We start from the raw sequence: 14,080 nt of genomic DNA, 5'->3' as shown, positions 1-14,080 counted from the left end.
CAGTAATGACACTCTTTTTTCCCATAAAACTGCAACATTCAAATACTGTCAGAAACAAAAAGTGTAAGATGAGCTAATTTCATGATGTGTCAGTCAATTCAACAGCAGTTTCAAAGTTCAGAGTCCACTGATGTATAGTATTCTATCTACTGTCTCCAAAGAAAACACAAGCAAACTTTGCACAGGAGACCTGCATACAACAAGAGAAAAGGAATCATCAGTTCCAACCCTAAAATAGGTGGAGATGAACATGGTGTTTGCATACTAGCATATAAAATGCAGGTCTATTTGCATTCATGGTCATGCATACTTTGGACCACAGAACACAAATTTCTCAGCTCTTGGGCTTCCTTGTAATCTCCCTTTCATAGCTGCATAGAAAATCAATCCCTGGAGCAAACGGCCTTTAATGCCTCCCAGCATGGACCACACCCATCTGCTTATGCCAGATAATGTATGCACATCTCTGTGCATGTGTGTGGGGTGTCTCAAAGATCTTACAAATTCAGAACTTCCATTAACTGTCCAATCCTCCACAGAACAGCAAGGAAATACAATACACATCAGAACTCTTGATACGTAAGACCTGAAGCAATGCCTAGAATACTTCTATTACAATTTATTTTTATTATAATTTATTGTCATAGAATGATTTAATTACATTTTAAAATATTCAGTTAAGTGGAAGGATTTGTGTGAAGATTTAATATGACTGTCAGAGCAACTAAGGTCTGAGAAAACTACCCTACTTTGGACCCTGAAACACTGAAACAGAAAGAAGAGGCTTCCAGACACAGGAAAAACAGTGCTATAAACTTCAAAATAAATTAAAAAATAAAAAATCTGAAGATCTCCTCAGAACTTATACATTTTTTATTTCTTTTTATATATAGCCTGTAAGTTAATGCACCATGTCACCCCTTTTTTTTTCATTTGTGCAGTTTTTAAACATAATCACAGAAAATTAGCGACTTAAGTGTACTTTAAGACCTGTGCCCACACCTGAATTTCTCCAAGCCGATCGAGTTGGTCCTGCATATGGTTCCTTGTTACAGTTACATCATATTCCAATTTATCATATTCTCTCCAAGCTCTTTCCAGTTCCTAAAAGTATATGACAAAAGTAAAGAATTACATATGCGCATTCAAATACACTATTTTTCTTTATTCAGTGGCATGAAACTTCTAGAAATAATGAATAAATTGGTATCAGCAATAAATAAATATGTATTTTAGAGAATGCAGTGTTTAAACAGCTTTCTGATTTTCTAATCATCCTGAATGGAATTCTAACAAACAGCATTTTGTCTTTTCACAAACAAAAAAAGACAGGCAAGGCCAAACCCTTCAAAATATGTCAGTGTAGTCAAGCAGGCAGGTGGGTCTTAAGCTGCCCTTCCACTGAGGCAGAAAACCCACAAAAATGGATGCAAATTTGTCTCTTTTATCACATAGAATACGTATGTGTGAGTGCACAGCATGTGTATGTATACGCAATGCATTATGCAAGCCAAATGTAAGTCACCCAACCCTGCCTGCTGGCAGGGTTGGACGACTTACCAGTGAATGCTCCAGGCCTACTAATACACCATTATTTTACATATGTGAAACTACAAATGCCAGAAGGGAGAAGGTGCAAAAAGAAAATCTTCTTTGAGGTCAACTCTGCTCACTCACTTTTGAAGCCTACATCAAGCAATTTACTCAACTTAGCATAAATTAAAGAGTTAATGAGGGAAAGTGTATCTTGAGGATTTCCTTTCCACAGTTCTGTTTTCCTTGTCTAACAAATTCCTTTTACCACACAGTCTAATGTTCAGACTAAACCCAGCATTTCAGTGCTTGTGTCATGTCAATTTCACCAGAGCAAACTACTGGAATTTGACACTGAAATACCTGCTTGGATGTATATGTGTAGGTAAAAAGATTGCTTGCCTTGTCATTTCAGTGTAGAAACCACCATGAGGTGGAAAAGGACAGTAAATAGCAATTCCCTTTCTTTCTCTTCATTCTGCAGCTGCTTTTGCTAAAAATAAGTCACCTATCTGACAGAATATCTGCTAAAAGTTTGTGCTTGCTGCTATTTTGTCATTACAAAAAAATGGCTTATTTTCATTATTTATTTCTTCTGTAATTATTTTTTCATGTTATAAATATGAAAACCAATTAAACTCATTCAGGGAGGGGGAAAGGGGGAGGAGGGGAACGGGAGAAAGAAGAAAGACTACTTGATGAATATGGTGAAAAGATCACATTCCACCTGTCTTTGACAAAAATACAAGCAAGTAAAAGACAACTGAGTTTTGTTGGAAGATAATGCAAAATAACCAAAGACAACCCAATTAAGAATGTGAGCACGAAGACAATCATTTCACACTTCACTGAGTTTTACAAACAAGAATGTATTACTTACTGCAGTAGCTCGCGATACTTCTCGACAAGTGCTAAGTAGTCCGTTCTGCAAGTCATCTCTCTGTAAGACTACATTTTGAATGGCTGCGGGATTATCTGCATTCATTTCTATCTCCTGACTTGCTGATAGCAAAGCTTGCTCAAGCGTGTACTATTATAATAAAAAGAATTACTTTTAATGTTCTGCATCACTAGGCTGATTTTTGTTTTATTTCAGTTATCAGTGTTCTGATAATAAGCATGTAAAATAACATCCACTTTAGGTAATAAATACAATTGTCCTACTTTCTCCTTGTGTAGCTGTTGAAGCTTCTCCTCCAGTGCTTGTACAACTTTATCTTGTTCACATAAATGGCTAAGCTTAGCCTAGTAAATAACAGAAAATTACTGCAATTAGGATTTAATTTTTAACATCTTCAGTAATCAAAATGTAACTTGATAAATCCTTACATGTAGCTATATAAAATGTTATTACCACAAAATATGAATTCTGAAACTATGAAGCCATCAGTCTTGCACTTTCAAATAAACCTTAAGAAACCCTCTTAAGCTACTATGAAATAAGTGTTGTTATAACTTGAAACACCATTGCTTAAAACGTATTTTATGATTCTACAGCTAATCTTTACAATTAAATAACAGGTATTAAATACTGTTTTACTTTACATATTCCTCAGTATTACAAAGAATATTGTATAAATTAACAGTCTTTCCCATGACTGATTTCAGATTGTAGTTTTTAATAGTTAGTTAATAGTATCAGCCATGCTCTGCTGTTTTGGCTCTGACAGAGGCTTGGCTATGACTAAAACTGTTTCACTCCAGCTCCAGTTTGAGCAAATAACTGTCCAGTGCATTCTAACAAATTTGAGTTTTGTTTTTAAATAACCTTTTTCATCCCATTAGTACTGCTCTTGACTTTTTAGCTCTAAGATAACCCTGGAATCCTGCTTTCCTTTTTACTTGAGATAGCATGCCCTTGTCTACTCTTAGTTTCATTGTGCAAGCATGACTAGGCATGTATATGTATGTATATACAGTACGACTATATGTATGTATGTTTCACCACCAATTTTACACTGAACCCCTCTTCTTTTATAACTAGCAACCCAATACCCTGAATGGTAATTACCCATGCCAAATTTCAGTTTTGGAGTATCAGTCATATTTCCTGAGAAATTACATCTCATGCATATAACTGAACTACAACTATGTTTTTCCCTTGTAAAGTAATTTCTTTCTAGCAGCAATTCACCTTTTAACACATATAATATTTGAAAGTTCAGCCTAAAATGTACTACTTCCTGCAAGTTAAAGGTTATTATAAAAAGAGTTTTATGCACCTCAATTTCACAGAGCAATTTCTGTTGGTAACTATACGAAGTGAGTTTCAAACCCAAAAGTCAAGGGGATATTATTATCAAAAGAAAGAGACAAATACCAACATTCCCAAGGAAGAAGAAATACAAATGACTTACATCAATATCCAGCTCTTCAGTTCTATATTTGTATAGTGTACCCCTACATTCTTCTTGTGTTAACTATAAGGAAGAATAATATTGCCATAAAATAACTTAATTGGACTATGAAAATGAAACTACCATTCAGCTTAAGAGTTTTAATACAGAAATCAGCTTTTGCTTGAAAGTCAAACATACCACATGGAACAAGATATTTTTAGCCAATACACATTAATGAAGATAAGTAAATGGAATGTCAAGCATACTGTCAGTAGAAAGTTGCATTAACTTAACAGGCTATGTTTCTAATGCAAACTGGATTTTCAAAGACGTGTAACTAACTCAATCAAACATGGATTACATTAGAAGACGAAACTACCAGAGTACACCTAGACATATTATGTAAGTTTTCTTCTGTGAATTCTAAATACAGGGGCCCATTCTACTTGGAATTAACTGTTCTAGGCCCACTGAAGTCAAGTGTATCCACAAGAAGGATATTCTGATATGAATCTGAAATCAGAACAGGATGACCTAAGTATACAAAATATGTATAAAATATTTTGTTACACACATATGCCAAATAAGTGCCACCAATCACACTTCTGCCTACTTTTTCCTATGGATATCCTCACCTCCAACAGAGTATTACCAGAAATGCCATAAACAGAAGCCCTTCTATTTTTATCTTTGGACCTAGGAAAACTTGAGCGCTCATGCCAGTCAGCATATGAGGTATCCTCAAACTACTTTCATAAAGCTCGTAACATTGAGTTCTTAACTCTTTCAGTCTCTGAACTGGCTAATAACAAGATTTAAAAATATTTTACACGAAAAAAAGCAGCTCCCCATTTCAGAAGGGTCTGTCACATACAGTAACTATTTAATGTCCTACACAAGTATTGGCATACCACTATCGGCCTTCATATTCAACTTAATTAAAAACATGCTGTTACTGAGTCCCAACATAGATGCTTTCCTTTCAAGCATCTGTCATAATTAGGTCATCATGACTTAACAGTGCAAGAAAGTCTATAGAACACAAGTCCATGTTAAAAGACACTTATAAATAAAAGGACTAGGGAAGGGTAAATCAGACAAGCATTCCAAACATACAGTAAATCTTCAGTTTAAGTGTTTCCTTTCAAGACATTATGTCCACATACTTCATGCAAATGCACCTGGTGACAATTTAAAAGTACGCATAGTGTATTAAAACCACATAGTAACTTGCTTTGAAATGGACATTTTATGAAAATGAATGTTGGAGTATGAAAAAAGCCACAGCACTTTTGCACCTTATGAATGTCACAAAAATTAAGAAATCTATTTAAACTCCTACTATTGTGTGGAGTTGTGTTTTTTAACTGTTGATTTTACCACAATGAGAGAAAAATGAGGAATGGAAATATTAAAAGAAACTCATAAACATGGCCAAATGTCTTTAACTTACAGAAAAAAACCCTAGTTATATTTCACAAGAGGAAGATTTTACAGAAGAAAGATTATCCCCTATTAGATAAATACATAATACATCTTCCCAAGATGCTGCTCAGAATTTCATATGGCTTGACTGCAAAACTGTAACATCATTTTTTCAAGCCAGTATTTTTTACACTTTCAGTTTATTTGTTTTTTTCTTAAAGGGAGGGTTTTTTTTTGGCATTTCAACCTTAATTATAGCAGAATTTATGATAGTTTGCAATTCAGCATCCTTATCCCTACCTACCTCCTAAACAGAATGTATTTTAAGTATTTGGAAAATGAAAACACCTTTTCAAAGAACACTACAGGCGTGATAATTCTTATTAAATTCCTATCACACATTTAAAATTGCTGCCAACTTCTTGCTTTTATCAGCGGTTTTGGTATCCCACAATAGGCACTGCTACAGAGCCACTTCATTTCAGTATTTCTACTGCAACATTTTATGTAGACTTAGCTCAAAAACTCTAAAAAATCATGTGAAACAATTCATCTCTTACGAAACAGCACCTTCTCTTTCCACAGCACATCTACAGATCAGCTTAAGGCAAGAAGTGAGTAATGCTACTGCATACTACTGGAATTATGAAAGGAATCGCAGCAAACAGAATACAATTACACATTACAAGCAAAGGTTAACAACCTCATTATTTTGGAAAATGCATTACAAGAGCTCCAACAATCAAGTTATAGAAACGTATTTTATGTCACGTTCAACAAATGCCTCTCACCAAACCGTTCCTACCAAAACTTTACTAGGACAGTAATTCCAGAGAAAGAGTGCCACCTACTGAACTAATGATATGACTTGCTGCTGACTTCCACACTTTTCCTCAACAATTGCCTACTCAAATACAAAAAAATCCATTCCTCTTAATATCGTGAAACTTGCTGCACAGCTCCAAAACTTTGAGGGGTACCACCCTGAATACGAACAATCAGAATTTACCATTTCTGAAAGGCAAATTGCGCATGCGGAGTCTGGCCAAACATGTATCTTACATGTGGAAAGGTAAAGTGACCTTAATCGAACCTCCATCTTATGTTAGAAATAATGTGTCCTCTAGTTTACCACCCCACTGTACAGTCCCCATCTCTGTCAAATGCCAGTACCAGGTGAATCACAGAAGCGGACAAATCCACCACAATGGACACAGCATAAAACATCCTTAAAAGCAAATTTCTTCCCAGATAAGCGCAAATCTCTCTCAAGACATGAGGGCTTAAACCTATTTAAGCAGTCAATATTCAAGTGACAGTATTACTTCATTATAAGCTACTTTCAGATTCTGCTAACTGTTTTGATTCCATAAACATGCGGCAGGATATTTCACACCCTGAGAGCACACTACGCATCTCTGTGAGATACGGCACTTAGGAAATTAAAACAACAATCTAGGCTATTTCATGGGGAGTGCAAGTCAAGACTTCTGAGAGGCTTTTGGAGTACTTTTTACTATCAATAAGCAGGGCAAATGGGCATTTAACCCACAGTAAGCAAGATTTTCCTCTAATTTTGCACAGTGCAACAGGTAACATTTTAAATACAAATCAGAAACACAAGATTTTTAGCTCAAATACAATCATCCCATGTGTTGATACAAAATCTGAAAAATACTGCTGCCTACAAATCTCAAAATCCAGCATGCATAGCAATTTAAATGCATGTAGCTGCTACAACAGCAACAAAGTATGCCGTAAACAAGACTGTCCTACCCTCATAGAAACAAAATTCGACAATTTTAATGTTCTGTAATATATTAAGCACAATTATGCAAGTAAAGCCCTGGATGGCTTCTTGCACTCAGATTTTTGTTTTTCCCCCCTTTAGAGAACTCACAAACACGAGGAGCTGAGGATAATCCTACTTCTTAAAAACAGCATGCTTTAGAAAACAAGATTAACACTCCTCACCTAGTACTAGAGAGAAACAAAAAACCCCCAAGGTAGAAATGGGTCCAGGCTTAAAGACTTTCATTTTTCTTATCTGTGCCTATGGAATCATTGCCCTAGCTCGCACTTGTAAATTTACAGTATGGTCTGTAAAGCACACTGATGTTAAATCAAAGTGATTTAAATAACTGTGAAGATGTAACAAATCACAAGCAAAAATGTCTTATAACATCTGAAATAGTATATATCTTAGCTGTTCTACTAAAGAACCATTAATCATTACAAACAGGAAGCAAGACACCTTAATTTTTAATTAAATGCAAGCTTTTCTTGCTTTCTTTTGCTAACTCTAAATGAGCTCAGTCACAAAACTGACGTGAATAAACTGAAGCAAATAAAGATCCTTTTCTCTACCCGCAGGAATGGTTACGGTCATCAGAAACGAGTTTATCATCTTGTCAACAAAACAGATTTCAGTCTCTTACAGCGAAGCCTCTCTCAGTTGTTTACTTTCCTTTAAAATGGAAGTGGGGAAGATGACTGGTAAAATCAATTTATTTTATTTGAATAAAAGATTACATGTTTAAATAAGTTGCCAGGATTTTTAACAGGTTAGTTTTGCATTACAGATGTTTAGAAGACTACTTAGGCAGTGAAATTCTGAGTGGATTTTTATCCTTTCCTGGAAGTAAGTTGATGCAGTATCTTGTATAGCAAACTTCACCCACGAAAGCAGGTCTTGCTATTCTCCAGTTTATGCAATACACAGATTCTTTTACACAAGCCTGGCAAAATGTCACAAACACTCTGACCTGAGGAGACCACATCGCTAGTGACAGGTTATTTAGCCTTCATGACCTGTTAGATTCACTGTTTCTTTGACAAGAATGTGAAAAAAAGGTGCTTATTCAGTGTCAAATACAAAGCAGCAGGTATGTCTACAAGGTGAAGGCAGTGCTATGTAGCAATACCTTAGCTGACAGCATAGCTTCGTCAAGATAGCACTCTGAAATTTACTGGTATCCCTAAATATGTGGCAGACTAGCCCAGGGCACAGCTATACCTCAGATGTATCTATATTAATATTAAAAGCTGGTTTACCCTGAACACATCCAGAGCACCTCTGTTCATTAATACTTAGTTGTCTTACCTAATCTATTACAGAAAATCAATTTGTTCAAAAAATCGTAACAGCTAGGCTTCTTTTAAAGAAGAAACCCAACAAAATCCAATCTCATACAGTGCTGGAGGGTACCTTACGTCTCCCATGCCTCTCCCAAACAGCTCCTCCAGGTTCCATGTTAAAGCTCCTGTTTTAATTTTACGAGCACAAATTGTATGATCTTGAAATCAGTCACTCACAAACCAACTTCCCTTGGAAAGGTGAGATTTTTCTTGCAACTTTTCTGTATTAAAGGCAAATCTACCTTGTGGAGTTGACTTCCAAATAAACAAAACATGACGTTAAGTTGCAGCGTATTTTCGAAACATGGCAAAGCCTTAATCACTAATAAATTACTGTTTTAAATGGCAGAATATCTCCCTTTTTTCAAACTATGCAACCCTTACATGTCATTTTGGCTCACATACGATAAACGCAAGTGTAATGGAACTGGACAGATGTTCCCTTCTGACTGGCAGCCAGAACTGCATACTTCCACTGCTACAAAATATCACAGCCATTTACATAAAACCAACATCTTCGTTGCAGTTCAGGCTAGAAACTTCCTAAACATTCCCTGATGCAACAGGAGCTATTCAGTTAAGCCCCAGTATCTCTAAAACATCACAGTGCCAACAGATAAGTATTGGCCATGCTCATAAGTTAATGCAGATCTTAACTCACAAGACAATATTTCCATTCACATTTCTGATTCTTCTTCCATCTTACCATTTACAACCATCACTAAATACTCTGTAAGTGTGCACAGTTAAATCTGCTGTGACTTTATGGACAGACACTGCCTTTTGGATTTACAGTCCCCAGATCAAAGTAATTTTGATCCTTCCTTTCTTCAGTGGCTAAAGGCTTGGTAGGTGCAAACAAAAACTTGTAAATCCACTTCCTAGAACAAAACAGAATTGCCAGAAATGACCAGGTAAACACCACTCACATGCTTTTGTAGTGGTCAAAAGAAAGAAGCACCTTTGAACACTAATTGCAAAGAATCATGCTAAGACAAATGCTGGAAGCTGATTGGAAGTTTTATGAATTTACTGGACACCTGCATAAAGCATCAGCTAATTAAATTGTCTAGACAAAGTTATTCAGAAGTGTACATTGAATACTTAACAACAAAAACGTAGCAAAAGCCATGCTAACAATATCGCAGCATTTTATAAAGCATGGATGAATTGTGGTTTTCCAAAGCAAATAAGAGAAACACCAATGTTATGAATAAATCTGAGGAACAACCAAAACTGTCACTAAGGAAAATTTTCGCAGATGATAAAGCAATTTCATTCACTCTCCAAGACCTTACTTGCTGGTACAGTTGCGGTCTTAGCGCCGAGTTCTCAATCATAGTGTGAACCATGGTGATTAAAGGTTCATTCTCTTTCATCTATTTCAAATCAGGAGGAGCATACAGCAAACATCAGTTTACAGCATGGCTAGATTTGAAAGACGACACTGTAAAATATAGCCTCTACTTTAATTTTTTCTAATAATGCAGTAGATTACATTTTATCCCATGCTTTTTATATATTCCATCATTCAATAATATCAACATCTGAAAAGTTTAGTAATATCAAACAAATATATCAAAACCACATAAATTCTCAAAAACCAGTGTAATATTTATTCACCCACTCTCCCTTTTTAAAAAATAAAAATGCTTAAAAGAAGCCTGGCTTTGCACGATATTGAAATGAAAAGTATTATTGGATTATGCAATAGGAACACCCAAACCTGTATCAGAAAACCTTTTAAATTATAGATTTAATAAGTCAATATGCTTTAAAAAGATGTAAGCATTTCCTGCCTTTCAATATTGAAGTGAGGTTTAGTCTTATGTTCATATATCACAAAATGCCATTATATTCTGCACTGAACTTTGAATCATTACTCATTGTATTTATCCACCCCCATACATGGGTGTGAAACTACTTAGGAACTGGTCAGACATCTTCTACAATGACTAATATTTATCGATATGTGTGCAAATGTCAAAACCAGATACTTTGATTTTTGAAGTGAAAAATGCAAACGTTTAGGATTTCAGAACAGTATGCAACACAGAAAATAGTATAGGAATTCTGGTTTTAGAAAGCAGACTTTCCTACCATTAAGGGAAATATTACAGAAAGATAGTTTTTCTCTCCAAAACAAACTGAAAAGGCACTTAAAGCACAATCCCCCTCCTGCTTTTGTTGGCAACTTTAGGACCTGTTGGGAACTTTACCAGTATCTGTTTCAAGTATGGTTATAGAGGAAGGAAGTGTGTGTATGAATATTTATGATCTTTATGTGTGTATGTGTGTATATATATATATATATGCATTCGCCATCAATTTGCATAGCAAGGTTTTGTTTCACAGAATTGAAATGCATCAGACAGCCTGAGTTCTTGATGCCTTTTGGAATTTCTTGCCTGTAACTATTTAGGAAAAAGCCTAACTTTTATATGTGGAGAAGGAATTTCTTTTTTTCTCATGGGAAATAAATTTTTCTTGTTATAGCTAGAGAACCTTTCTGTTGTTTTTTTATACACAGTAAAGTCTGATCAGCTGTTAAGGTAATTGCCAAATAAAGAACACCTTATCTTAAGAAAGCACGTTTATGATGCTTTGTATGTTCAAGGCAGGAAAATAACCAAACAAGCAACCCCTCCCATTTGCTCCATCATCTACAGTATACATGAACAGAAAACTAGAATTGACACAAGAAGCTGTGGTCCCTCTAGATTAAAATTTTGTCTGGAGTGGGTATCATCAAGTGATACCAAAAGATATCTCAATAGGAAGATCAACAATAAGGTCCAAAGCCAAGCAATCTAACTACAGCCAACTGAAATATTTGCAAAGGAAAAAGTGCCCTGAAGCTGAAATATTTGGATAGGAGTACACTGGTTTGGATGCATTTTTACTGGGAGGATTTTCAACAGGTTCAGGCTCTTTGGCTAATGATTTTTTACAATTATTTCAAATTTTTCCTTTCTGACCAGTAACAGACAATTCAATTTCCGTGGAACTGTTCGAAGATCATTTTCATCAAAATTAGAGAAGAAACAAAGTGGATTTGATCAAAACACGTTCTAAACTAGTGTTTTATCCTCCACCCAGCTCCAATTTTGATTTATGGGACTTCTCCCAATATTTTTACTACTAACTGTGTTTATAAGGACACTGTTAGAAAAGGCTACTTCTTTCCAGAAAAGCTCCAGTTCCTTAAGCCCTTATAGAACCAAGATCAGAAACCAGATAATTTGTAAAGTAATTCAACCAAAGAGCCTTTGTAGTAATTAAACATAGCAAGCTTTCCCACCCTTTTATTAACAGTATTTCTAAAAAATACTGACATTTAATTATTGAGAAGTTAAGTTCTTGAGGGAGTATGTATCTGTCATAAACCTTCCATTAACTAAAGCTAGCACACACACAAGGCAATGTGTACTGAAGAACTGGCAAAGTAAACCAGAGTTATATGGGACACAATGGCAAGTCCCATGCTCTGAAAGGTTAAAAGGCTATGTATTTTGTGTTTTCAATGCATTATCATGAGGCTACTCCCAAAGTGAAGTCAGACACTATTTATGTTGAATAAATAGCTCAAGAAAAAAAATACCTGCATATTTGTAACAAGTCTTGATTTTCTTTCAGTTCAGAAAAAGCCCAACATTACTTTTGTAAATGACACCTTTTAGGTTCTAGTATTATACTCAGAGTCTCTCCAATTAAAAAAGTTACAGAAACCAAAGATTCTCATAAGCAAACTGAAGTGCGAACTGCTGGTGCCACACAGCAACACAGCAGTAAATCCACAACATCCAGCAGTCTTGCCTTTACCACTTTCGACTTCTAGTAAATAATTAGTTTTCTCCAGAAGTGATGCTTTATCTTTACTTTTTTCTTTACTGATGTGGTATATAAAAGCATTTTCCAGTTGGAAACAATGAAAAAAACCACCTCTTTGACCTATGATCTATATGAACTGCTAAATTATTTATGAGTGAGCATCTGAATGGGTATTTTGTGTTTTAAGCTGAAAAGCCAACCTATTGACAATTTTTCTCTTCCTTCCTTTTCCTGAACTCTCTTCCATGTTTGCTAACATCCTACAAAGATGACATTTAAGTATGTGCTGTTGTGGTGACAGTGATCAGCTGGAACTGTGGCTCCCTGCCAGAACAGCTGACCTCACAGATGAAGTAAGACCATATGTTACGGGTGACAAAAGATTGGCAGTTTTATTCCTTTCCTCTCAGCTTCCTGATGGTAAGAGCAGTAGCAATAGGACCTTTTCTCCCTACTTTCTCTGCTCTTTAATCTTCTATCCTAAAAAAAAGAAGAGAAAAAGCACTTTTCCTTCCTGCCTTCTTTTTACAGCAATGCTGCCTCCAGTGCAATTTCTTTTCGGCCTACAGAATCCCTGTCCTTGAGCCTCCCTTCTTCCTCTGGGGAGGGAAAAAGGAGAAAAAGCTGTAGAAAGAACAACAGTGGTGGCTGGGTCAGCTCACTGTACCTTTTACAGATAGCTTGAAAAATGCAAAAAAAGTAGTATATTAGTGCTGCTGATATAGGACATAGAATTTTAGGCTGACTGTATCAGCGATGAGGTATCTGTCAGCTCATTCCAAACCCACTTTTACTATTCCAGCCTCCCTTTATTTACTACCTTTCCTCAGAACCACTTTCAGCATCTCAGAAAAAGGGTGGTGAAGAGGAGAAAACAGAAGCAAAGCAAAAAGAAAGTACGGATGTTGGCTGTGGGACTTTCACCTCTTTTATCTGTCAACTTCTTGTTCAAGTTCTGCTTATTTTTATGCATCTTGTGAAAACTGAAAGAAAAATGAAAGTACCAGCAGAAGTATATGAACTACTTTACACCTAAACTATTTACGTAAGTAGCCGTCGAAAAAAAAAAAAAAAAGCCAACAAAAACCCAAACAAAAAAAAGAGCCGAAACAAAACAGGAGGGGGAAAAAAAACACCTAAAAGAAATTTGGTAGAGCTTCTACTGTAACAAACCAAGCTGCGGTATGCTGAGATCAATACGCCAACATGTGTGAAGAGTTTTACACAGATAGCTTGAGCTCGGTAGAAAATGGTTTTTCAGCCAAAGGAAAGTTTTGCTATCAACATAAAATTCAGAAGCGTACTATAAAACTGGTTTGCTGGAATTCTCCATGGCAACAGAAAGAATAAAGTGGGAGATCCTGCCATGGCTTTCTTTACAAAGGAGAAAAAACTGTGTCTAGGTTTTATTTGAAAAAAATTATGTTCCTAGTTCTTGTTACTTTTACTGTAATTACTGGGTACGAAGTAAAGAGAATCTCAGGGGGATTTATTTCATACAGGTAAGTGTCAGTATTCAATTCAAACCAAGGGAAAAAAAACAACAAACCTGATCATCAACTGGGACAAGTATTCTAACCTGCTCTTCCATGACTTATTAATTAAGGGAATATATTTTAGACTTGAAAATTATTTGTTACTGTAAGAAGTACAGTGATTTCTTGTATCTCTGGTAGGGGCAACTACAGCACATTTATATAACTCAAACATTTCCTTAAGCTAATGTTTACCACATTACATCTCTAAATTTTATCAGGTGCAAGTAAAAAGAAAATCCTTTTTATTACTTTGTATATTCTACATAGGCAGTTCTC

The 14,080-nt window shown here is 35.6% G+C and overlaps 1 protein-coding gene across 8 annotated transcripts in view; it reads right to left on the bottom strand.

Moving 5' to 3' along the window:
• Positions 1-14,080, bottom strand: part of PLEKHA5 (pleckstrin homology domain containing A5) — a 153,956-nt gene that overhangs the window by 16,874 nt on the left and 123,002 nt on the right. For 7 of the 8 annotated variants that reach the window (XM_065683429.1, XM_065683445.1, XM_065683438.1 and 4 more), the window contains 4 exons: positions 3,891-3,953; positions 2,698-2,778; positions 2,414-2,563; positions 1,003-1,104 (listed from right to left, as the gene is read on the bottom strand). In XM_065683429.1, coding sequence (XP_065539501.1) covers positions 1,003-1,104; positions 2,414-2,563; positions 2,698-2,778; positions 3,891-3,953 — 396 coding nt within the window. Of the gene's footprint in view, positions 1-1,002; positions 1,105-2,413; positions 2,564-2,697; positions 2,779-3,890; positions 3,954-6,709; positions 6,731-9,718; positions 9,815-14,080 lie in introns of all 8 variants that reach the window. The other variant, XM_065683524.1, reaches the window with a different exon arrangement.

The sequence above is a fragment of the Lathamus discolor genome, chromosome 1 (genome assembly GCF_037157495.1).
Source record: "Lathamus discolor isolate bLatDis1 chromosome 1, bLatDis1.hap1, whole genome shotgun sequence".
Lineage (NCBI taxonomy): Eukaryota > Metazoa > Chordata > Aves > Psittaciformes > Psittacidae > Lathamus > Lathamus discolor.
This window is presented reverse-complemented; position numbering and strand designations above follow the sequence as displayed.